This window comes from Lissotriton helveticus, chromosome 2_2 (assembly GCF_964261635.1).
Source record: "Lissotriton helveticus chromosome 2_2, aLisHel1.1, whole genome shotgun sequence".
Lineage (NCBI taxonomy): Eukaryota > Metazoa > Chordata > Amphibia > Caudata > Salamandridae > Lissotriton > Lissotriton helveticus.
In genome coordinates, this window is record NC_136060.1 from 34,555,285 (window position 1) to 34,582,742 (window position 27,458).

The 27,458-nt window shown below is 49.8% G+C and overlaps 1 protein-coding gene across 2 annotated transcripts in view; it reads left to right on the forward strand.

Moving 5' to 3' along the window:
• The window catches only part of SNX25 (sorting nexin 25), a 1,269,225-nt gene that overhangs the window by 982,202 nt on the left and 259,565 nt on the right, over window positions 1-27,458 (forward strand). For both annotated transcript variants that reach the window (XM_078678040.1, XM_078678039.1), the window contains one exon: window positions 18,924-19,055. In XM_078678040.1, coding sequence (XP_078534166.1) covers window positions 18,924-19,055 — 132 coding nt within the window. The remainder of the gene's footprint in view (window positions 1-18,923; window positions 19,056-27,458) is intronic.

Below are 27,458 nucleotides of genomic sequence, written 5' to 3' on the forward strand. Positions count from 1 at the left end.
TCCGGCTCCGAGTGCCTGCGGCAGTCGCGGGGCTGCGTGGCTAAGCAGATTAGGCCTCTGCTCCACAGGTCTCCAGCTGCTCTTCAGGCCGGACAGCTTGTGCAGGCGGCGTGGCCCCAGCGACGGCGGTATGCCTCGCGTCCTATCTGCGATGTCAGCGGCAATCCGTGGGCTGGGAATATGAGTGCAGGGGCAGGGAAGGTGAGGCTATAATCGGTGACTGGGGGCACTCCTGCTGCACTGGCTCCTCAGACGCCTGCACCCGCCTACCCCCAGGGAATGAAGCAAGCCTCCTCACCTCCAATGCTGCGTCGCAGAGGTCACCTTCCAGTGCAGCCAGGGACCGCCAGAGAGACCAACATCCAGTGCCACAGGCCCAGGCAACCAGTAGTCGTCCGCGGGCACGGGGGCGTATAGCTGTCCCTCTGCTGGGTCCAGGGACGGGGTCGCAAGCTTCCGCCTCGGGGCCGCGGTGTGTGCCAGTCCGGTCAAGTTGGGCCGCAGCGTCGCTAAGAGTTCTCCAGACCCGGGCCTGGGAGAGCAAGATGGCGACTACGCGCCTCGGGGCCGGCCTCCCCACCGGGCCGTTCCAAATAGACCGGGGCCTCGCGCTGCCACTGCTCCTGCGAGGGACCCGGAGTCCAAGCTGATGAAGGGAGATGAGGTGGCGGGGGAGGGGGGAACGCCCGGGTGGGCCTGTAGAGGCCGACTCGGCGCCCGCCAGCAGAGGCTCCGCCCACGTAGGCCGCAGCCGTGGCCTCGAGTTCCGCAGCCCGGACGGCTGTCCTCACCGCCGAGGGGCCGTCCCACACTGGCCCCCGCTGTAGCACTGGACCGTTCAGCGCCGTAGAGCCGGAACCCCCCTCCGCTTCTCACCCGGGTGTTGGGCGTGGGCTCCGGCAGGCTGCAGTCACCGCTCGCCTCGGGGGTCCTCTATGCACACCGCTCTCCGCTACGGCTGCATCAATGGGGCGCCGCAGTCGCCTCCGCCTCTCCTCGCCACAAGTACACCGGAGGACCCGGCGTGCAATATGGCAGCCCCGGTCTGTGTCCCTGGTCCCTCCCTTTCCCGCCGCACCGTAGTGGGGGGAGAACGCTGTAGTTTTAGGCTTGGGCCCAGTCGGGACGGAGGAGCTCCGGGGAAAAGCGTCTGCTCACTCCGACATCTTGGCCACGCCCCCGTGTTGCTTTATTTAGAACGGAACATAAAACACTTGGATTACTTTTTTCCTGACCTTTGTGCTGAAACCACAAGAGATTACCGAGGTGAGATTATTTGTATTTCTTGGTCCTTTGTGTTGGTTTCCAGGCGTAGAGTCTCATGTTTTGTTTGGATTATTGCACACAGAGACATTCCATTTTAGCTATTACCCGTGAGTTTTTTATAAAACATAACAGTTTCTACACACTGAACATGCACAAATCTATCTGTAGATGCTTTGTAGCTTTGTCTGCACAATTCGGATATAGATGACTTAGTCTCTCTTTTTCTTCTTCTTTCTTCATTTCACCCTTTTTTCACCCCCTTTTTCTCATCGCGTTCCTTGAATGAAAAAGATTGTTTATACTTTTCTCCCCATCCATACGTGTAAATAATTGATAGAGTGTGTAATTGTGATTATGAATACATGTTTTTGACCTCATATTTAGTAAGTAGGCACAATGTTGCTTATTGGATTTTGGGGTGTTCTTGTGTATATGTATATATATGTTACCCAATAAAATGACATATAGAAGGAAGAGGGTATGTGCTATATCCAAGCAATGTGTCCATTATTTCTCCTCAGTCCTAATAGACCTGGAAGACCTATCAGGATTATTCATATTTACATATGCATAGTCGATGTAATATCTCTCCAGTGGGGTAGGACTGGGTTTTTCTTTCTCTTTCTTTTTGTATATATATATATATATATATATATATATATATATATATATATATGTATTTATATATATGTATATGTATATATATATATATGTGTATATATATATATATATTTTTTTTGTATGCTCCTTCTTTGATTGTGCTTTTTAAACAGCCTGTTGATTCGTTGTATTTTGTTTTGTTATATTTTAAATGTTGTCTATTAATGTACTTTGTATATATGTAGTATGTATTATATATTTGTGTTGTATGTTTGCATATTTAGTGTGACGAAGTTCCAATGGAAAAAAACGCGTTGGCTGAGGCTTTTTAAAGCTTGAAAAAAAATAAAGGACTAATTTTGGCAAAACTGGAAACTCTTTGAACATTGTTCCTTGGTGCACCATCCTAGTTTTCAAAACTCAATTAGTGTGCACTATATAATCCTTAGGTGTTCACCAAAATCATTTAATTGGGTAAAGTTGATAGAACATTAGAATGGTTAATTTCAATCAAACTGGGCAATTGTGCATTGTTCAGAGGTGTTGGGGTGGGAATATCCTCTGCATGGTAGTTGGATGTGCCCCTCCCACGTCCTTAGTATCATTACTGCAAGTGAATCTGGTATCTTGACTTTGTTTTGGACCTAGCACCTACGAAATCCAGGGTGCACACTGAGACTAAGGCCAGAATTAACTCAGAGCCTGACCTTGAAGTCAAGTAAATAAATAAGTAGGGTGCCCCAAAAGTGTACCCCTTTGGCGTCTCGGGACTACCACCACTGTGGCACTGGGACACATTCATTGACCGGTGTTGGCAGCCTACAGTTTTAGAATTAGCACTGGGACAGCCCTTTGTTCTGCTCCCACAACTGAGCACGATGCCTACCGGTTGGCATGTGTCCAATTATTCTCATCTGTAATGCCCAGACCTGACACTGACATCCATGATGGTTGTGTGTGTTGTGTGGTTAGTACCCGTTTTCAGGACTCATGTTGCTTATAAGTGTACATATGCAATTGGCCTATGAGATCCATTTTGGATAGCCCTTTGCCTTGACTTGGCACAACATAGAGGTGATGATACAGCCTCCAAAGACAGTGAAAGTGTATTGCCTGCATTCCTGACCTGGAGGGTGTAGCCTCTGATAACGTAGGTGTGGAGTGATGGAGACTTGACAGCTCGTAGAAATGTATGGGGTTGCTGAGAGTCCTTCCTGAACTCTGCCACTGGGGTGATTGTATGAGAATGGGGATGAGTCAACAGATTCAGTTGTTAATGACAGGGAAGTTTCTAGGCAGGGCCTGGGGCATTTATCTTCCCACGAGTGGCCCATCGAGGAAGGCTGATGTGACAGCCTGGTGTAGGGTTTCAGACTCATTGTGCTTATTTATTTACATATTAAATGTTTTAATGAAGCGGGAAAAAGGGAAAATAAGGTGGCAGAGCCCTGTACAAATAAAAGGAGGACACGTTACACTGTGCTAGGATTAAAAGATCATTTTTATTTTTTTATTTTTTTTATTTTTTTCCAAAAAGCAAACGAATGACATTACAATACATCCCCCTCACCAAAAAGAATCAACCCATACCAAAACAAAGGAAAAAAGAACGGCTCAATTACATCAGTATCGTCATATCTTCTACAATAAAGCAGCTGACGCCAAAATGAAGATACAAATAATAAGAAAAACAAAACGCATCTGCCCATTCGTCCTAATCATACGTTACATAGTCGATGTGGAGCAACGCAGCATCACCAAGTCAACATGCCAGCCACCCCCCGGCCTCTTATCATTATCCTTCCAATCTCTTATGCGCGCCCGTCTACTCAGCAGCATCCGTCCTATTCAATAGAAATACCCTCAGCGGCTCCCAGATATCTCTCGACCTCGATATTGTTGGTAATTCTTCTGCATAAGTTTCCAGATTTTCCTTACAATAAACTAATTCTTTTAGCCAGTGTTCTATTTTCGATTAAACCTTCCTCCCCACACAACTGCCACTCTTTGCGCCGCCATCAACTAGGACAGTCGTACAAATCTCCCAGTAACTCCTCTTATGTGTGGCACACAGCAAAGCAAACAAACAAGCAGAGTGCACCTGATCTCCACCGCCTTAAGTGTCTTACCACCACTTTCCAGAACTCATACACCTTTCTACAGCCCCAAGCTAAGTGCAGAAAATCCACACCTCCATGACCACAACGCATACAACAATCAGACTCGCGCAGCCCAAACCTATGTAGCCGTGCATGCGTGTAATATACCTGGTGTATATATTTAAAATGTATGATGCGTAAATTACCATTCATACTAAGTGTCCTTGTCAATTCGCAGACATGCTTCCAATCCTTCTCCATGATCGGCTCAGGTAAGCAGGCATTCCATCTTCCCCAACTCCTGTCCGGTTCAGCCATGCATTCATCTTTAATCATCCTATATAATCTGGAAATCAATTTTTTGTTAGTGGGAGAAGTGAGGGCAAACTGCATTGATAACAGCACAGGAGGCTCCAGAGGGTAAGTAGTGTAGTGCCCCTTGGCCAGGTGTTGCAATCTGTGCATCGCAAACCTGAATAGCAGTGTCTGGTTACTAATGTGTAGAAGAGCGTCCGGTGTAATAAATGTCCCGTCCGAGTATATATCTTGTATTAGTTGGAAGCCAGCATCATGGAGTAAACGCATCCACGGCGCTTCATGAGTCACCAACATTGCAGCGTGGTGCTCTATGTACATGGCTGGCGCATATAGTGGTAACTTCTGCGCCAGTCGCCCTATTGCCTGCCATGCTGCTATGGTCGCGTCAACTGTATTTATTTCAGTTTTTGGTGTGCCGCGTGTCTGGTGAGTAATCATACTGTGCAGCTGAATCGGGGAAGTATCTCCTTCCTCTACTGCAACATGCGGGGTATATGCATGTGGTCTCAGCCAATAATATACGTATTGAGCCTGCGCACTCAAATAGTAAGCGTAAAAGTCCGGTGCCCCGAACCCTCCCCTATCATATCCATTGGTGAGAGTCAACCATTTCACATAAGCGTTTTTGCCTCCCTAGACTAGCCGCAACAACACCCGTTGAATATTATTTAAAAAAACCATTGTGAGTACCACTGGAATATTAATAAACAGGTACAAAAATCGTGGCAAGACAACCATTTTAATTAGTGCAATGCGATCCGCCAGTGACAGCGGCAGTGAAATCCATACGTCTACTTGCTGTTCCAGCCTGGTGTATGCCCTCCCATAGTTTTCTCGCATCACAGTGTTGGGATCTCTATGAACCCACACTCTAAGATTTTTTACCGGCTCTGAGGACCACACCAGCGGGAACTCAACGTTAGGTTGTAACGTGGACTCTGTCAGCGGAATAATGATAGACTCGTCCCAGTTGACAAAGAGACCCGACAGGCGACCGAATTGAACATACTCCCGGAGTAATTGCGCCAAGTAACGGGAAGGCTCGCGAACAAAGAGTATCATGTCATCCGCGTATATTGAAATAGCCACCGGCCGCTAGTTAAAATTCAATGCTGTCTCCCTATGCCGTTGCCGGATAACACACGCCAGTGGCTCTAAAACGATAGCAAATAATAGCACGGGCAGCGGGCACCCCTGGCGCGTGCCCCTACCTATATTAAAAGGCCCAGAGGTCAATCCTCCAACACGCACTCTAGCCGATGGTTCTGCATATAGCACTGCTATCCATTGTATAAACAAGGGTGGGAAACCCATCCGTCGCAGAACAAAAAACCTATATTTCCACTCCACCGATTCGAACGCTTTCACTGCGTCCAGCAGCACAGCCGCAGCTGAAATGCGCGGCTCAAGAATGTGGAACATGGAAAATATAGTCTGAAGATTATGCGATGTAGATCGGTCAGGTATAAAGCCCGATTGATCAGGCAATACCAGGCACGTCATCAGAGGCTGCAACCTAGTCGCTAAAATTTTAGCCAATATCTTTGCATCTATATTGATCAGCAACAGAGGGCGATAAGAGTCGCACCTATCCGGCGGCTTATCTTTTTTGAGTAAAGTAATTATCAGTGCTTGTCGCAATGTTGGTGGTAGTTTCCCGGACTCATGCGCCTCGGCATACATCTCTAATAGGTATGGTGCGAGTAGGTCTGCATACTTTTTATAAAATTTTACCGTGAGGCTGTCAGGCCCAGGTGCTTTACCGTTAGATAGTGCCGATATCGCTGCCTTTACATCCTGCTCATCTATAGGCATACAGAGATATTTCCTGTGTGCGTCTGAAAGCCAGGCGCATGCCATATCTTCTAGATAGTCCTCCATCTCAGCCTCCATCGCACCTCCCTTGGAAGTATACAGCTCTTCATAAAAGCCTCTGAATTGTTCCGTTATATCTGATGGATGATAATGCTCCCCCCCCCCCCGCCCCCCATGGGCGTCCGTAATCATATCTATACTCGGCTTCTCCATTCGATCTTTGATCTTATTTGCCAATGTGCTCCACGGCCTACCTCCCTCCCCATAACATCGTGTGTCTGTTCGACAGATACTTTATTTCAGTGTCAGCCAGTGCATCATACTCTTTAACTAGCTCATTTGTGTATCTGCCTTAGAAGTCGCGGCATAGTTACGTGCCAGCTCTCGCAGGGTGTTCTCGGTATTTTGTAACTGGGTCCCTATGTCCCTTAGTATACCCGTCGCAGTGCTAATGCACACTCCCCTTATTGTGACCTTGAAAGCCTCCCATAGTGTTGAGGCCTCGTCTACTGTGCCCTTATTAAGTACAAAATATTGTTCAATAGCCTCCCTCACTGTGTTCTCATAAATCGGGTCTAGCAGTGCTTCAGAGCGCAGCCTCCGTGTGAAACGGCGATGCAAGGCTGTCGGTATTTCCAGGTCTAGCGGCACTGGATTATGATCTGATAATGTACGCTGTAAGTGTGCGATTTCCCGCACCCAAGTCATCTCCTCCCCTTCCACCAGCCAATAGTCCAACCTTGACCAGCTGCCATGTGACGGCGTCGCGTGTGACCCTTCTTTTGCCAAGGGGTTCCTAACTCGCCACACATCACTCAAGCCAAATTCCTCCATAGCGCAGGCAACACTTCTGGCTACTTTGGGGGTCCGATGAGTCATTGGGTTACATTTATCCATATCAGGATTCAGATATGTATTTAAGTCACTTCCCCACAGTACAGTGGCCTCGGGCCAACCTCTCAATGCACCATACATCCGAAAGAAACATACTGGGTTGTCCATAATGGGACAGTACATGTTGATTATAGTTACCAGCGAACCCCCTAGTTTGCCTTGTACCATCGCACATCTACCATCGCACATCTATATACGTGCGAGCAGGTTGAAATGCGAGTCCCCTTTTAATCAATATCATCGTGTCCCTTGCATATGATGAAAATGAGGCCGCAAGCTTAAAGCCCACCCATCTCCAGCGACACCCCGCACAGTGTGTTTAGTCAAGTGCGCCTCTTGCAGCAGGGCTATGTGTACTGAGTGCCGATTCAAATAGGCTAACACTTGCCTTACTTTTCTAGGTGAGTTAAGGCCTCTTACATTCCAGGTCAACTTACGAAAGGTGTCACCCGTCACCGCTGTTATCATCGTCTTCCCAGCACATCATTACATCAAACTTCTGCAAAGGGGTGAAGCCAACCTCTCTCCCAAGTGATTTATCACAATGCACACATCTTACTCCATCCGACTTCAGTACAACATGTGCAGAAAGAAAACAAAAAATACACCAACACACTACACATCCCCAACTGCCCTCCCTCCGCCCACGCCCACTCCAACCACCCAATTAGGTTGAGATCTATTTCCATACAACTCAACAATTTGGGAATACCCGCTAGGGGAAGAGGAACGGCAACGATTACTCACACCAAGGTGTGGTCGCCAGAGAAGGACAATGTGGTTCACCTGTGCGCAATGATAAGAAAAAAAAAAGAAAAAAAAATACTGTGATTAATACCCTATACACTGATCAACCCGATATATTTATAAGCCCAACAACACACACCCATGGAGGCCTCTCTCGCCCGCCACAAGCTTAACACACAGGAATAGTCCAACAATTGTTCATGACCATCAATATTAGCACCAAAAATGAAAAAGCCGGGGCGTGGCTAGCAGCCAACGATGGCGGCCGCAGCTTAGGGAGGCTCCCGTGGGAAGGCGGCATCCCGCATTAATCCGCTATCTTAATCCGAACAATATTGGTGTCTGAAGGGGCGGACCGTGTCAAGAGCCCTTGCGGCGCTCACCGGAGCGTTCCAGAGACGGAAAGGACAGGCGATCGCCTTGAGCCGGCTCGCGGAGCGGAGGGGAGGAGGGGCCTGCTGTCCTCCAGAAAGCTGCGGTGTGGAGTGCGGCTGGAGCCCGAGCGGAAGTTGGCCATCGGCGGCTGGGACGGGGCGGAAGTGCCGGACCCGCGGTCATTCTGCCTGTCGACGACATAATCCCCGGGACTTGGTGAGGCGTCTTGCGGAGCCCGGCGGAGGTAAACTCACCCACAGCCCCGGCGTGGCAGGACCAGAGCGACAAGGGGGGCACCCGGGGGACGGCAGCCACCATATTGAGGGACGGGCCCCCTTGGTACTGCAGGCCCCACCATCCACACAACGGTCGGAGGCACCGCACCGGCAAACGAGAGGAGAAGGGTGGTCCAGTGAGCGGCGGCCGGCAGCGGAGCCGACGGTGAGTCCTATGGAGCCCTCCCCCATCGCTCCACAGCGCACAATTGACCGCGGGCGCACCTGGGGAGTCGGGGGTACAGCGGAGAAAAGCGCCAGACAGCAGCAGTTGCTACCGCACGTGGCGGTGGGAAGCGTAGCCCCTCATTCGACCTGGCATTGATGACATTATAGCGGAGGGGACTCACCTTGTCTTCCCGGCAGCCATCTCATCGGGCGCAAACGTGGTAGACCACACGACTGCCTGCACTCAGGTTGGCCTTCCACTAGCGAGCTACACTGCGTGCCCTCCGATTGCCACCCGGGGCGGCCACATTTGTTGAGACCCGAACGAGGGACACTGGGACCGAGTGTTAGTCGCGGACCCATTAGAATCGCTGCAGGACTCATCTCTTTACCGGCCCTGACTTACCATATCGGTGGGGGAACGCAACGCCCACGGAGGAAAGGCCATGTCCAACAGAGGGCCCAAACTCACGGCAGCGCAAGCAAAATTGAACAGATTCGCATACGAACAACAGACACCTCCCCAGGAACAGCGCAAATCCACAGGGAAGACAATGGACACAGAGAGCGCCAAAAAAGTCACGCTTGAAGATGTAATGGCAGCGCTGGCCCAGGTTCAAGTCACGGTGGGGGCCACGGCCACGGAAGTCACATTGATAAGGGCGGACCTTCAGAAAATCAACGAAAGGGTCAAGCAAGTGGAGGTAGTCACTAAATCCTTAGTAGAAGACGTGTCCAAACTGCAAACAGTTGTAGAAAGGCTACAAACGGACAACAAATTACTCAGAGACAAACTGGATGATCAAGAAGGACGCTCACGACGCAACAACGTCCGAATCTTAGGCGTGCCGGAATCGGAAGACACGGGCGCTCTTGACCTCTACGTGGAGGACCTGATCAACACCAGACTCCAACCGAAGGGTCTCTCCAACTTCTTTTCGGTGGAAAGGGCACATAGGGTCCCGGGAGGAAAGCCTAAAACTGGAGGACCGCCGAGGCCGATCCTTGCAAGGCTGTTCAACTTTAGAGACCGCGACGCCATCCTGCAAGCGGCGAGAGTGGCACCTGCAATTCAGATCCAGAACTCACGGATTGCCTTCTTCCCAGACTATACGGCCGAGGTGTCCAGAAAGAGAAGAACGTTCCTTGAGGTTAAAAAGACGCTGAGAGAAAAGGAGCTGCCCTACTCGATGCTCTTCCCGGCCCGACTGCGAGTAGTGGCAGACAAGAAAGTGTGGTTTTTTGATTCCCCAGAGGCGGCTCGCGACTGGCTTGAGGGTTGGCGCACGGACGACCACTCGAAGAGACAACAACGGTCCAACTACAGCCAAGGAGACGACAATGGAACTGGTTCCCAAACATCGGGCCGGGGGGGTGCGGGGGGCTCCCCGCCCCGCGGCCGTACCGGAAAAGGCGGAATAGAATGACTTGCTCTCATGGTCCTGGAATGACATTACTTGCTGAACAATGATTGATCTATGCGATAGCCGCGAGCAGACTCTGACACGGGTGGACCCCGGAAGCACGCGGGGATGCCGCCTGATCGGGGAGACACTCTCCCCCCCACACGCAAGTACACTGGTTAAGGGGAGGTTTAAGCACTCTGCTCAGTTGGGGGGGCGGGCAGTTGCAAGTCCGTTAGGCAGGGGTGCAGGGAGGGGGGAACAGAGGTGGGGGTGTTTTGTTACAGTTAGGAATTCACATGTATGGTCAACACAAAAGCGTTGCTGTCACCTTAATTTTCAGATGCTTGGTGGGATGGACGAAGACTGGCCCCCTTGGCCAAACCCCCCCTACGTCTTACTGCAGGTACACGTACCACACGCTCGAGACTCACACTCCCTCTATCACGCCATAGAACTCACACCGCCAAATGGCTGGGAGCCAGATCCCTGAGGCAGATGGCGTAGCCTCGGAGTCTCAGCACTCATCCCTGAGGTTACTGTCTTGGAACGTGCGGGGGCTGGGGGACAAGGTGAAGCGAGGCCTGGTGTTAACCGCACTTAAACGACAGAGACCCACCATAGCGCTGCTGCAGGAAACACACCTGACGGGGGGGGCTACCAAAGCGATGGATAGGAAAGGATACAAAATGGTGGTGCATTCGAGTTTTACGTCAGGGTCGAGGGGTACTGGCATTATGATACGGAGGGCCTCGCAATTCATCCCTTTACAAACCAGGAAAGACGATCAGGGCTGCTTTGCCGCGCTACAGGGACAATGGGAAGGTAGGCTTCTTAATATAGTATCCGTCTATGTCCCACCGGCACTACACTCGGTGCAGCTTCCTAAGCTGGGTGATTTTCTGCTATCTCTGCCCGAGGGGGAGGTTATCCTAGGGGGGGACTTTAACGCCATAGTGGACACACAACTTGATAGGTTCCCGGCATCATCTCCCACGACAGGGACCCCCCGCCTACAGCGTTTCATTACGGCTATGGGCCTTACAGACGTGTGGAGATTCCTTCACCCTTCTCTACAACAGTACACGTTTCACTCCGCCGTTCACGGCAGTATGACGAGAATAGATCACTTTTTAACCCTGGGTGATGCGCTCCGACTTGTGGACGCAATAGAGATCCACCCCCGAGGTATTTCAGACCACTCACCAATCTCTCTCACACTCTCTTCCCAGGAAAGGTCCCGTAAGCGCATTTACCCCATACACGCCACCTACCTAAAGATTCCTCAGGTCCGCAAGGCCCTTAAGAGAGCGACAACTCATTACTTTACTGAGAATGAGGGTTCAGTGCGCTCACCAGGGGTACTTTGGGAAGCCTACAAGGCGGTCTTGAGGGGTCAAGCCATAAGCTCCATCACGAGACATAAACGGGAACAGGCACAAGAGTTGGATAAATTGGAACTGACACTGCAAACCTTGCAGACAGCACACGAACGTCACCCGTCCCCAGCCTCCTCGCATGCACTTGACATACAGCAGCGGCTATACAGCGATCATTTACGCATTCAGGTACGGAAACAGATTACTGACACTCAGGATCGGGTTTATGAGGTCGGGGACAAGGCAGGGAGAATGCTAGCTTGGTTAGACAAAAGGGAAGGGAACTCCAAGGGAATCCCACGATTAAAGGATGGTCAGGGACAGGTGTACACGAACCCACGACACATAGTGGATCAGCTCGCAAGTCACTTTGAAGGGGTCTACACACCTGCAACCGTGATCGCCCCTGAGACGGCTAGGGAAGCATTGGCGCCAATTGAGATCCGAACTCTATCGCCGGAAATGTCCGACGAATTGGAGGCGGACATTACCGCTGACGAAATCCACATGGCGATAGCGGCCCTAAAATCAGGCAAGGCACTGGGTCCCAACGGCATACCTATAGAATGGTATCAAGCGGCACCGGAAACTCTCAGCGTGCATTTGCTAGGAGGGGCCTGGACCTAGTTCAAATCAGTTTTGGGGGCATCCTCCTAGTGGGCACCTTCCTTTGTCAGTGTGTGCCAGGGTTCTCAGATGCACCACAGAAGGTGGAGCCAGCATTGTGGAAGGCAGGCACAATCCCATTCAGAGCCATTTGCTACTCCTCCCACCATCTATGTGCAGATAGGTCCATTCAGCCCTGTGCTGACTTACCCTGTCTCCTGGAGTCTTCCCCAGCCCCTGTCACTCACAAACCAGACGGCTAATACACAAGCTAGCAGAGGCAGGCTGGATGGTTAGGTCAGAAAATACTTACTTTCTAAAAAGTGGTATTTTCAAACACAGAATGTTAAAATCACCTTCACTAAAAGATGTATTTTATCATTCTGAGTTCAGGCATACTAAACTCAAATTTCTACCCTGTTCCCCGGGTCAGTTAGGATTATAGGATGTTATAATCAAACTGCCCACTCCGGCCTATGGAGAACAGGTAGCCATGCAATAGGGAAAAACAAATTAGGCTGTTGTTCACTATCAAGACATGCCACACACACCTGGGCATGTCCCACCTTTCACATACAACGCACCCTGCCCATGGGGGTACCTTGGGCCTACCTTAGGGGTGACTCACATGTAGAAAAGGGAAGGTTTAGGGACTTGCAAGTGTGTGCACTTGCCAAGTCGACATGGCAGGCCCCAGGCTGTGCACAGGCTCTGCAGTGGCAGGCCAGAGTTGCACTATACGGGCTGTTTGCGCGGGTGGCACAATCCAGTGCTGCAGCCCACCAACAGCATTTGATTTATAGGCCCTGGCACCCACAGTGCACTTTACTAGGGACTGACACATAAATCAAATAGGCCAATCATGGGAACACCAATCCATAACACATTTTATACAGGAGTACTTGCACTTTACCACTGGACAGCAGTGCAGAAAGTGCGCAGATCGTTACACCAGCAAAAACAGAGTCAAAACCGGTAGGTCAGAAATAAAAAAGTCAGGGGAAACACCCCAAAGGTTGCCAAGTCCAACAATGGATTTGGAGTTCAAAGACTGTACCAGAGAGCTTCTATAATTGGCAGCACTACTGGAGATACGGGAGTCCGTCAACAGCTCAACGCGTTTTCCTGTTGTGGCAGCGTTGCCCAGGAAACTCAAACTTCACACACAGCCACAGCCATGGTTGCGTGTGCACCTAGACCAGGAAGACATGTAATCCCGGAACTGCGCCAGGCCCACAAGCTGCAATGTTGAAAGACGTTTGTCACCAAGAATATGACGCAGCACGTGTACAGCAGCAGGATTGCTTTAGAATTCAGTTACACATTCATAATGTTCACACTCCTCAAGGTGAGAAGACGTCACATCATGGTAAGCACGTGCTGATCACTGTTCACACAGTGCTCGCGGCACAGACAGAATACCAAGGCATTGTTTAAAAGTTGGACAAAGGCAGTGCGCTAGCTCTCCGGTGCCAATAATGTGAAAGAAATATATAGCAAAGATCCAACGACGTTTTTTCAAAAGTATCCCTAAATTAAAACACAGCAACATTAAGATGACACACACATTGAAACAACTTATGCTGTAGCTTACCATCAAGTACTGCAAATGAATCAGGTCCAGGGTGGTAAAAACCACAAGGCCCTTGCACGTCCCTCTCCATGTAGAGAATAATATCCATTGCAGTATTCAAAACTTTGATCACCAGGCTCACAGAGGACATGGGCAATATCCCTGTGCATCGCTCTCCTGAATGTCAAAAGGTTTAATGAGGCTTCGCTGGTGCAGATTGTCAATGAATAGGCATATGCTTCTCTAGCAGCCCCCATGTTCCAGATATACGGGGAGGTGCTGGGACAGATGGATTATATTCCTGTTTTATTTGAGGGGGGCGGATGCTGCAGAATGTACTCCCGGCTACTGCCACGGTCATATTTGTCTGGCGGAAACTGCCATGGGAGATGGGCTAGGAGTGGCATTTGACATCACGCCCCTTATTCTGGACTTCCAGGGTTAAAAAAATGGGATCTAATTGGCCTCGTCGCCCTGGAGGATGTTTGGGACGCCTGCTGGAGCTACGGTTGTTGGATGGTCGTTTGATCACCGAGGCCATCTCCCTCACGTATGCTACAGTGATAAGGAACATGCAGCGAGAGATCTCACGATTACAGGAATTTTGGTAGGCCGACATGGGGGAGTTGGAGGACAAGGATTAAGGGGCTGCCTTACAGTTCCCATGGGGAATGGCCAGTCGGGCCAGCTTCTGTCTCATTCAACTGAAAATCCTACACAGGACATATTACACCAGAGTCTTGCTACACAAAATAGGCAGGGCTGCAGACGAGCATTGTCTGCAGCAGTGTGGCCAGTAGGTTACATTTCTTAACACTATGTGGAGTTGCCCAATGCTTTGGCCCTTCTGGGAGGGGGTGACGGGGTCCCTGGCGGAGGCTGCAGGTGTACCCATGCCACTGACCACATCAAGGTAGATTCTCTGAGGCTGACCAGACTTGAGGTTACCTCGTACAATAAGCCCCTGATTAACTTGGGCTACATCTTGGCTAACCGAGACACAGCGGGCGCGCCGATTGTGCGCCGAAGGCGCGCCAAAGGTAAGCCCGTCTGCGCCCGTCCACGCCTGGACCGCGCCCAGTGCCAGGACCCCTGGCCCCCACCGACGGAAGCCGACCCGACGAACCTACACCGCCGCCGAACTCATCGCACTCAACACCGGCGGCATCCCGGGATGTCATCGCGCCACCCCGAGGCACACCCACGGACCCTTCAGCTGCCACGCCTGCAAGTTCACCTGCATCCGGACCTACCCTGCACCCGCCAAGCCGAACACCAGCAGCAACCACCTCAAGTGCATCCTGCTCAACACCCGCTCCGTCCACAGACACGCCATCGAACTCTGGAACCTCCTCGACACCACAGCCCCTGACATCGCCTTCCTCACGGAGACCTGGATGAACGCCTCCTCAGTGCCCGACATCGCCATCGCCATCCCAGAGGGCTACAAGATCACCCGGAGGGACCGCACCGCCAACCAGATGGGAGGAGGCATCGCCATCATCCACAGAGACACCATCCGCATCACGACCAACACCGACGACACCCTAACCACCGCCGAACACCTGCACTTCCAGATCCACAACGACCCAAAGACCACACTCAGAGGCACCCTGATCTACCGACCCCCGGGACCACGCACACGATTCAGCGAGGACATCGCCGACTTCATCAGCCCGCACACCCTCCCCTCCGCCGACTACATCCTCCTGGGGGACCTCAACTTCCACCTGGAGAACAACAGCGACCGCAACACCATCACCCTGCTCGACAACCTCGCCAACCTCGGACTCAAGCAGCTGGTGTCCACCCCCACCCACCTCGCCGGACACACACTCGACGCCGTCTTCTCATCCAGCAAAGACATCGCCTTCAGCCACGCAACAGGACTCCACTGGACGGACCACAGCTGCGTCCACTTCACCTTCAAAAGAACGACGATCCACCACCACCAGCAACAGGTTGCCCGAAGAAGCTGGAACAAGATCACAGCCGACCAGCTCACCGCCTCCCTGAGCCAGCACCCTCCTGCCGGCTCTGCGAACCCCAGCCAGGCCGCCGACAACCTCACGAAGTGGATCAGCAACTGCGCGGACGAACTCGCCCCTCTGAGGACCCCGCCCAGCAGACCCGGCAGCAGAAAAACCCCATGGTTCACCGACGAACTCAAGAGCTCCAAGAAGAACTGCCGAGCCCTCGAGAAAGTATGGAGAAGGGAACCAACAATGGACAACATGACCACCCTCAAGCTTGCCACCCGGAAACACCACCAACTGATCCGCGCCACCAAGAAAAATACATACAAGGACCGGCTGGACAACAACGCACACAACTGCAAGGAACTCTTCAACATCGTGAAAGAGCTCTCCAACCCCAACGCCGGAAACAACAACATCACCCCGTCGCAAGACCTCTGCAACTCCCTCGCGTCCTACTTCCACAACAAGATCGCGGACATACACAACAGCTTCAGCATCCAACCAACGCACGCCACAACCGCAGCAATGCCACCCACCACCACCCTCCGCGCCTGGACTCCGATCACCACCGAAGACACCATCCGCACAATGAACTCCGTCCACTCCGGATCTCCGACCGACCCCTGCCCTCACCACGTCTTCAACAAGGCCGACGCTGTCATCGCACCCCACCTGCGGGACATTATCAACACCTCCTTCGACACCGCCACCTTCCCGGAGAGCTGGAAGCACGCAGAACTCAGCGCTCTACTCAAGAAACCTACAGCGGAACCCACCGAACTCAAGAACTACCGTCCCATCTCGCTCCTCCCGTTCCCGGCCAAAGTCATCGAAAAGACCGTCAACAAACAGCTGGCCGCCTTCCTCGAGACGAATGGATCCCTCGACCCCTCACAGTCTGGCTTCCGAGCCAACCACAGCACCGAGACCGCCCTCATCGCTGCCACCGATGACATCCGAACCCTGATGGACAACGGAGAAACAGCGGCCCTCATCCTCCTGGACCTCTCCGCGGCATTCGACACTGTCTGCCACCGCACCCTAGTGCAGCGCCTCGGAAACATCGGAATCCAGGAGAAGGCACTGGAATGGATCACCTCCTTCCTCGACGGAAGAACACAGAGAGTCCGCCTACCACCGCACAAGTCAGAGGCCACCGAAGTCATCTGCGGCGTCCCTCAAGGATCCTCGTTGAGTCCCACCCTCTTCAACGTCTACATGAGCCCCCTCGCGGCCATCGCACGCCAACACAACCTCAACATAATCTCCTACGCCGACGACACTCAGCTGATCCTCTCCCTGACCAACGACCCCGCCGCCGCCAGAGCCAACCTGCACGAAGGGATGAGAGATGTAGCCGAGTGGATGACGACCAGCCGCCTGAAACTGAACTCAGACAAGACGGAGGTCCTCATCCTGGGCTCCTCGCCCTCCGCCTGGGACGACTCCTGGTGGCCCCCCGCCCTGGGCACCGCACCCAAACCGACGGACCACGCACGCAACCTGGGCTTCATCCTGGACTCCTCCCTCTCCATGACCAGACAAGTCAACGCCGTCTCTTTGTCATGCTTCAACATCCTACGCATGCTACGGAAGATCTTCTGGTGGATCCCCACCGAGACCAGGAAGACTGTCACCCAGGCCCACGTCACCAGCCGACTGGACTACGGCAACGCCCTCTACGCCGGAACCACCGCCAAGCTCCAGAAGAGACTCCAGGGGATCCAGAACGCCTCAGCCAGACTCATCCTCGACATCCCACGAAACAGCCACATCTCCGGACATCTGAGAGACCTGCACTGGCTCCCCGTCAACAAAAGAATCACCTTCCGCCTCCTCACCCACGCACACAAAGCCCTTCACGACCAAGGCCTGAGCTACCTCAACAGCCGAATCAACTTCTACGCTCCCAAACGCCACCTCCGTTCAGCCAGCCACGCCCTCGCCGCCGTCCCCCGCATCCGAAGAGCGACAACAGGAGGAAGGTCCTTCTCCTACCTGGCCGCCAAGACCTGGAACTCCCGACCGACCGACCTGCGCCTGACCCAAGACCACCTCTCCTTCAGGAAGAAGCTCAAGACCTGGCTGTTCGAGCAGTAACGGCACCCCCCCCCCCCCCCCCCCTCCTAGCGCCTTGAGACCCTACGGGTGAGTAGTGCGCTCTATAAATGTCTTGATTGATTGATTGATTGCAAGACATTGTGGTAGCCCACATGCCCGGGGCTAGTGGAGTGGTGGGCGGGGATGGAAATGTGCAGTCAAGGAAAAAATGGTATATGAGAGCCGGGTTGTATGCGCAAATATGAGAAAATCTAGCGGACTTGGGAGGGAATGGGTTTAGTGCGGGTCCTGGGAATTGGTAGGCCAGGGTGGATTGAGGCACAGAAGCGACGGAGATGATGGGGGTGTTAGTTGTAGGAGTGTGGCAATTATCTGTTGGTGAGAAGGGGGTGGGGAGGGAGGAACCCAGACATTGGTTGTTCCATAATGGCTGCTGTGTTTGTTCTGCATAGATATTTATGAGTCCTGTAAATTGTTTTGACTTTTAAAAAATCAATAAAACGTTTTGCACAAAACAAAAAGGAGGACATCTAATAACGACATACATGCGGTTTTACAAGTTTGTAAAACCAGCATTGGCATATTTAACTACCTGAAGAACACAAACACAATTTATTAGAGAAGCAATAGTGGATTTGTACGTTTTTATGTTGAACTCACACCCCCTCTACTTTGTGAATGACATTTTAAGCAGTTGCATCTAACTTGCGTGGGGCACTTAGTAATAATGGTAGTTATTGCAGCTTTGTAATAGAATTGTTAAGCAATTGCTTCTTACTCAAGACGGACACCTAGTAATGACTTGAGGTATGAACTATTAGCTATGCCAATGATTGTTGAAGAATTGCAACCAGTATTAAACAAATACTTGAATGTGTATGGGACATGAGTACTTCAAGCTTAGTTGATACTGTGTGTACTCGCTCGCCACTCACCAGGTGCTCCTTTGACTGATTTTCTGTTCTCATTGTCCACCGACACTCTCTCCCTATCTGGCTGTTTATGGTAAATCTTGATATTTGACATGCAGCCTGTTGTTGATGTATTAATCACAAATACCCTCGAGTAAATCAATTAATCAACTTTACTCATATTTGAGCCTACAATAGGCATGTAACATTTATATTTTGAAATGATGCACATAGCACATGTTCATTCTTTTATTTTAAAATTAAAATAAACAATTTAAATGAAGAAGAGAGCAGAGCAGATATGTTGGAAAATACATTTGAATTACTTCCTCAAGGTGTAGCTCATAAAACAGTTGATATAGAATTCGTTCTTTAAAGGTGCAGCCTATACATACTTAGTTTGTAGTGATGCCTTAAGTCCTTTTTCTTTTTTTGCACTCTTTCTTTTTAATAGATTCTGCAGTTTGAAGACATCCTGGCCAATCCATCGTTCAGGGAACACTTTCGAACCTACATGGAAAGGATGGATAAGAGGGCTTTAATTTGCTTTTGGGAGGCTGTGGATTATCTGCAGACTGCTAACAAGGTAGACTTGATCACAAATACACTGTGTCATTTAATGTTTTAAATGATCTATATTGTAGCTTCAGTGTTTAACCCCTTGTATGCTCGGGACGCCCCGGGGCCGTCATGCGTCACAGTGGGCGTGTGCGGAGGATGGCCGGGGCCGTCCGAAACCCACCAACTATTCAAATCGCCTGCACAGCACGAAAATTCGCACCGCATGCAAGGGGTTAATAACTACTTACAAAAACTGGCACCTAATTGATTGAATAGAGGGAGTAGTCCTTCAGTAGCATCTCTGTTTTTTATGTTCGGAAATTTCACAGTGAATGAATTTTGTTTGTACTTTATATTCCCTGTTTTATGTTATTACCCTCTACCACAACGACAATGAAACGTTTATGTAAATTCATTGTTAAATTTTGACAGTGTTCCTGATCATTGTCTTAAATAAAATTGAAAGGGAATCGCCTATGAGTTGGAGGCTGAATTAAGCTGAGTATTTTCAGCAAACTAGCTAGAACTTGGTGCCACTCCCAAGACCATTGCATAGGAGGGCCAGCATTCCAAACTGCGTTTTCAGTGTTTTGAATATAAACAGTCAACCATGGTTATTTATATATTGCGACAAATCACCCGTCAGGGTCTAAAGGTGCCGAAGTTGCTGGTCTCTTTGTGGAATACTGCTCAGTCGACCAGCCAGGTCTTGGGTCCTTTCCTGAACTCCAGGAGTGATGAGGTGGTCCTGAGGAGCATGGGAAGATCGTTCCAAGCCTTGGCAGCTAGTTGGGTGAATTAGCGACCTCTGCTGTTGCTTTGCTGGATCCGGGGGGGGGGGGAGTCGGCGAGGAAGGCGGAGCGTCAGCGTTTGGTCGGTTGATGGAAAGTGATGTGCTTGTTGATGTATGCTGACCCTGTATTGTGCAAGGCTTTGTGCTCGTAATCAACACAGATCTGACATCCAGAGACACTGGGGCCTTGTGGAGGATAGATGTTACACATCTTGTATTCGTCTGTGAAAGCATTTTTGACATTCTAGACAAAATTCATCTTGTCCATACTTGACATCACATAACTAAGAGAAGCCACAAATTCAATATTTATAGGTGTTCTTCTCATAGGTCATGTGCCACTCAGTCTAACAATCTCTAAGTTGTGGGGCATTAGGTTAACGTCATAATGAGTTACTCCATTCATGCGTATAGTTGATACAGTCAATTTTAAGATTTAATTCAAGAAGATGGTAGTCAGAGCTCAGACATTATTTAGTATATTCAAGCACAGCATGACATCTATAGTAGCTTCATGCTGCAAAACTGTTGTTATAGGTATGTAGCTTTGTCAGAAACCATGTTAGAGAAGCGGCAGTGAACAAAGCCTCACAACGAGCTCTGCAGAAGCAATAAACATTGTCCAGCCAAATACTCACTTTTATGAGACAAGAGAAGTATTTTAGTCCTATTACTAACTACACAAAGGACAACTATGAAATTATTGGGGCTATAGTGTTTCCCAGTCCCACTCACTCCTCATGTTAGCGATCATGGTTATTCCCCTTTCTTTTGGTAAAATCCAGGGCATGCATCACTATTAGTCTGAGTACCAAGAGTCCACTATAACTAACTTAAAGTAAATAGTGTTCTCGTGCTACCGCACTAATTTAGCAGCGAGTTCCTCTGGGGCAGACAGGCCTGAACTACTCTTATCTGCACTGGCAGGTGTGAAGTGTTCAGTGTTCCTGAGTACTCCCTGTCTGCGGGCGCTCACGGCGGCTGCAGCTGAGTTCAGGTGAGTCCGCTGCATTTGGCCCCGGCGGCAGCACTCTGTGGGTGCATAGACTTTCAGAGTCACCCACCTGAAGCAACAGAAGGCTCTCTGCAGCTCCTCCTGTGGGGTAATTGTTTGCTTGGTCTTCTGATGGGGGGGGTGTCTACAACGATCCTGCCTGAGGTCTTTCGCCTGTGTGATAGTGCGCAGGTGCACCCACAGTGCTCACATTTTTCCAGCAGAGGCAGAACAAGTCACAGTCCTTTATGCTCCTGTTGACCGCCTCTGGCATACAGGGCCACCGCAACTCACAGTCTACAGGCTTCATCCTGATCACCACAGGTATATTCTCTACAGAGGGCCCTTCCAGCATATGGAGTCGCTGCTTCACTACTGCAGAAGGCAACAGCCCTTACAGCATGGCAGTCGTTTCCACTGTAGCTTCTTCTTGCTTATGGGGTCCTGCCTCGCTACCACTATTTCACAGCAGCATTCTCCTGACATACGGGGATCTTTGTGTCTATCCTGCACAGGGCAAGGACACAATCGGTGCAGTAGCCATTTCCTCACACATCACGCCTTGCACTAGGAGTCCACTCGACAGGGCTCCCCACTGGATCTCGCTCCCTTCAAGTGTCTTCTGTTCCTCAGAGAGCACACGTGTCTTGGCAGGCGCTGGTGCTCAAGGTTCCAGGGTAGGTAGTTTTGGATTCCATGGGTAATGTCCCCTCACCCAACAGGGAGACTAACAGGCTTAGGCCCCCAGTCCCGGTCACGGTAGAAGTCTTTCAGAGCTTCCCCTTCTCGCACAGCCTGACTGGCTGCCTGGCAGATTACAGTTTTTGGGGTCTCAAACTCCCCTTCTTACTGTCCTTTTCCAGACACCAAATGGTATTTAGGGTCGACGTCTTTGAAGTTTTATGTTAGGGTTCTGTTTCGTTTGAAGTATCCATTTCTCTGTTCCCTCTTCCTCTTGAAAAGTAGTCTGTCACAGCACGTGTGTCACCAAAGCTGACAGTTCCACAACGCAGGCCATGGGAGTGACTAGAGTTGACACCTGGATGTCAGCCACAGGGATATGTGTATTATAAGGTTAGTCCGGGCCCACAAAACAACACTTTATGATTATTTTTTTATTACATAGTTTTATATAGCGCAAACTTGACCCGGTATCGGGTATCAGGGCGCTTACATACTACCAGTTGCGTTACATGAGAACACATTCATTTTTGTTAGGCACAGGGAAATTAAGAGATTTGCCCAGATTCACAGGATGTTCAGCGTCATTGCCGAGACTCGAACCCGGTTCCCCAGATTCGAGGTCGACTGCCCAAGCCGTTAGGCCAAATTCTCTCCCTTAAAATGATTCCCTTATTAGTCCCATCTCCTTTCTGAGATGCGTCCAGGCCCCTTCCTTGTGACCTCTCACTTAATCAAAGAGTACCCTATGAAGTGTACAGAAAAGACCTGGTCCTCCCATCCCCAGTGTGTGTCAACCCCAGCTTACAGGAATGCAGCAATCCACAAATCGGCATGGAGGGGATCGCTCCACCTCCACTTCATGTTGAACCAGGCAGACCTGGGTCTCCCACAATGGAACCCATGGCCCTCTCTGTATTGTACCATTCACAGGCACACATATACTAATGCATGCATACCGTATACATGCACTGGATAGTACTGTACCCTGCATGCACTGTACCACTCATAGGCCCATATACATCCACCACTTGCATTTAATGCACATGCACTGTATCCTTCATGTATTGTACCACTCATAGGCACACATACACCTAGCACATGGATTTGTCCTGCAAGCACTGCACAGGACTACATCATTCAGGTACTGTACCACTCTTAGGCACATGCACTTTCAGCACATGCCTTCGCAATGCACGTACTGCTCAGTACTGCATGATCTCTATATTGTACCCCTCCGAGACACACATACAAGATACACCAACACTGCGCTGCACTAAACACCAATCTGATGTAGGACAACAGTGAGTTAAGTAAAAAGCAGCAGAACTTTTAAAAGTCAGTGAGCCTGTAGGTCTCACTCCAGTTGCACAGGGTAAAAAGGACCTGTCCATTCCTACGTATCACTTCATGGTATGCTGCTACCACTGCGCATTTGCTGCTTAACTCCTGGTGAAGACAGTAGCCTTCCACCACTACGAGTATAGTGCTGTGGGCCTCCCAATCCAAAAAGACTGCAATCCGTGAGACAGCCTATGCCATGGTGCCCACACATGATCTGTGTTTGCCTATGAGTACAAAAATCAGCATTATGGATCGAGACCTCAGTACAGTAGGGGACTCAAGGCAGGCCTGCACTTCCATTACAATTCAGAGGACTTCTCTGTCCTTACAAACATGCTTATGCAGATCGTCTGTATTCGATTTACATTTTACAGTTGAGCATATTTATGTATGTATCTCTTCATCACCCTTTTCATGCAATTCTAGAACTGTTGCTTAACCTTCCTTTGGCTATTACCTCTTTTTAAAGACACTGACACTAATATGGAGTTACAAAATGTCTACTTCTGCTGGGTATTCATATACCCACTAATTCCTATACCCCATCAACTTTCTTACATATTTATTGCACTTTCATTGTCTTAAAGTTGTTTGGTATAATGAACCTCGGATCCTGCGTATGTTTGTTGCGAACCATTACACATCTTACTATTTTCAAATCGCGTATTTGCCCAATTTCATCAGTTTATTATTAAACTAATTCAGGTTGCTTAATTCAGCAATTCCAAGCCTTTGAATATGTCAGATATGTATTCCCCGCCGTCTGCATGTCAAGCCTCTTACATCTGTTATCATTTTTGTACATATGTGAAAGGCAGATCTTTTTTTCTAGGTCATATGCTATGTCTCATAGAAAGACATTTATTATTTATTTATTTATTACATTTGTAATGCGCAGCAGCTATCCAAAAAGGGGTTCACGGCGCAGAAGCAGATCCGAGACCGAGATGAAGAAGCTAGCGAACTATTTGTTAAAAAGCCACGTCTTTAAGTATTTGCGAAAATGGACGTAGTCAGTTTCGTTATGAAGAGCTGTAGGCAGAGTGTTCCACAGTATGGGGCCCAGATAAGAAAAAGACCTTCCGCCCATCCGAGATAGCTTGGTTTTGGTTGGTGTGAAAAGCACAATCTTTGTTTTACAATTCCACGCCATCAGCCTCTCATCTTTGTCACACAATAGCTAATCCTTTTCTGACTTGGTTCAGTGTGTGAGCACAAACCAAGGGCTTGCCAGCTTATTTTCTGTTTGGAACAGTAATTAAGTATTTAAAACCATCTAAGTTGCCAATTTGTGTCAACAAAATCAATCCTTATTGCATGACCTTCTGTTTCTGAATGTATGGTGCCTCAAATGTTGTAATCTGCTATGCATTCATGACAGGTTTTTTTTCTAAGTCTCCAGTTATCAGTAACATGGCAAAAATAGTTTTATATTTAGAAATATTACACTTAAATAATCACAGTCATCATTACACAGGGATTAATACAAAGCCACAGTTTTGTGATGGATACGTCTAACTGCAGATCGTTCACTTCATGAATCTCCACCAGGTGCCACACTGGATCTGTAAATTTAGCAACAGCTTTCCTGCACTGACCGGTGGAATCATGGCACCTTCCTGGATGCGACGTCACCGAGCGCTGGGGGGGTTTGGGAGGGGGGGGGGGGTGCTACTGTTCGAACAGCCAGGTCTTGAGCCGCCTCCTGAAGGTTAGCAGGTCTTCGGACTGCCGTAGGAGGATGGGGAGGGTGTTCCAGGACTTGGCGGCGAGGTGGGAGAATGATCTGCCACTGGTGGTCGTTCTCCTGATGTGGGGGACGGTGGCGAGGGCGAGGTCGGCGGAGTGTTTGTTGAGGTATGCCGGACCGGTGTTGTGGAGGGCTTTCTGTGTGCGTGGGTGAGAAGCTTGAAGGTGATCCTCTTGTTGACGGGGAGCCAGTGCAGGTCTCTCAGGTGGGGTGGGGTGTGATGTGGCTGCGGTGAGGGATGTAAAAGATCAGACAGGCAGAGGCGTTCTGTATGCGGTGCAGTCGTTTCAGTAGTTTGGCCGGGGCTCCCGCATAGAGGGCATTTCCGTAGTCCAGTCTGCTGCTGACGAGGGCCTGGGTGACCGTTTTTCTAGTGTCGGTGGGGATCCACTTGTAGATCTTTCGGAGCATGCAGAGGGTGTTGAATTAGGAGGATGAGATGGCGTTGACTTGCTTGGTCATGCGCTGCGAGGCCTCAGGGTAGTCTGTGCGCTATATAAATATAATTTTAATTTCATTTCATTCATTCATTCATGGAGAGTCGAGGATGAATCCCAGGTTGCATGCGTGGTCGGTGGGTGTTGGAGCAGCTCCCAGGGCGGTCGGCCACCAGGAGTCTTCACTCCTTTGGGGGCGAATACAAGCTTAATGAACATAAAGGAATGCAGTGTACAAAAACCAACCTCAATACCACATAGCCAGTACAGTAGTCATTCCTAAAAGTGAGAAGTCAGGTGGGTCAGGGAGGCATCAGCAGGTAGTTGTAGTATCCGCCAGAAAGATATACCAAATGTATGTCACTTTCAGCAAGTTCCTCATCTCAATACCAAAGCAGTACAGTTTGTGTAGAAAGCAAGTTAGCCAACGAACACTAGGCAATGACAGACCTAATGCTATTCCGAAAGACACACCAAGCACTTGATATATTGGAGGTGACCCAAGTAGCTGCAGCACCAAAACAAAGCAAAGGCCAAACCCAAGGTACATACCCTTACATGCAACAAGACAATAGACACAAGCTATAACAAAGCAATATGTAGGAAAAGATTAAGATGTCTACATAGTATTACCAATATCCTGGGGTGCACAATGCTCTGTCCCAATATCCGAGTCCAAATAAAAAAAAATAATGGAGCCTTTGCTGATAGGTGTGTTGGAGTAGAGGCACAGGGTGAGAATTAGGGTGCATGACAACAGTTTGCCCCTTTGTAATTTCATAGCATGATATTGATGGCGCTCAAGCTCATGTCAGTTCTGAATCTGACATGGGCGTCGACTCCGGATCATCCACTGGTGCTGGAAGTGTTGGCACCAGGGTGGCAGGAACTGTCTTGGATCTCTGGGTTAGAGTGCAAGTCTGTACCAGAGTCGTTACGGGCCAGGTAACGTCTTCGGGGGACAGACGGCGCCGGAAAGGGATTTCCTAGCAGTAACCCTACTGAAGGCCCCTTTGTTCCATGGGGCCCAAAAGTGTGCCAGCGGGAGCTGAAGCACACTGAAAATTTGCAGCGTTGCTTCTTTGAAGGCCGTGATCTGCTGCAAGGTAGACAATTTCCTGTTGTTATTCAGGGCACATCAGGACCAACTGAGATCTGTTTCCTGACTGGTGACCTCGATGGAGTGTGATTTACATCTTCACGCCTTTGCTCCTTGCCTTTGGAGTTGCAGTGGTGGGATGGGTCAAATCTTACTTTGCTTTCTTATGCTCATAATCGGATTCCGACTTACAAAAGGGCTCAGAGCCTGAAATGAATCTGTCCCAGGAACCATCCCTGTGAGTGGAACCGGGCCCTCAACTTAGAGTGGGATCTGTGCGTAGACCACAACTTGTGTTCAGTGACCTACAGCTTTGCCTCCCGATCTCAAATCATCTTTGGGTGCATTTATCTCACTCCAGGCACCAAATTCACACATTATGTCGATTTGTGACCTACATCTGCTTCCTACAGTTGTGGCACGGCTTGAAATCCTGTCGTTTTCCATTTGAATATCATTCCCTAGCACACCGAAAAGTTTTGGAATTGGATAAACAGCAAAGTCAGGAGCAGAGCTTCAGCTCCACTTCGGAAGGTTCAGAAAGAAATAAACTGACATCAGTGTGCATCATGTGTCTTATGTACAGCTCTGCTTCGTCACTTTCAGGGTAGTATGAAGCCAGCGTGGATCAGCATGGCGCTGTCAGGGGTCGCAACATGCTTACTGATATCTGCATCCTTGTATGACTGTTAGGCCTTGTGGAAAACCGGTGCAGCATCTGGAGAAAGGAAAACAGGAGGCAAGGTCAGGGATATTGAAAGGGCAGAAGGAAAAGAGGGTAGGCAGACACAAAGGGCAGAAAGAGAGGAAGGACTTGGACAGGTAGGAAAGTGTCAGACCTATATAGGAATGAAACACTCTGTGGTTTGAGGTCAACAGGAGAAGGTAGTAGACAGCAGACCAAGCCCTCAAGGAACCAGAAGCCCTAACCAACCAAATGGGAAAATCCAGAGGACCAGAGAGCTGGGAGAAGCAAACTGCACGAGCAGGAAGATGCCACCAGTTGGGAGGAACCATTACTATCAGAGGTAATGAGGATGAATGACTGTAAACGAAATTATATAGATATAAGCAACCTAATGATAAGGAGAGAAGCAACCTCCCAAGGAAACGGACCTTGTGGACCACACACCATTGGCCCGCCACGGCTCAGAAACATTATGGCCTCCGCAGATGTATGCCTGCATCCAAGGGTGGAGGAGGTGGTGGGGGTGTGGGAGAGGGAACAGTACAGGTACACCCGGACATAGCAGGGGGTATTTGCGCATTTAGGAAGGGATTGATGTTGGAGTGTTAATGTTGTAAATTTGTTGTCAGATAATCACAGGT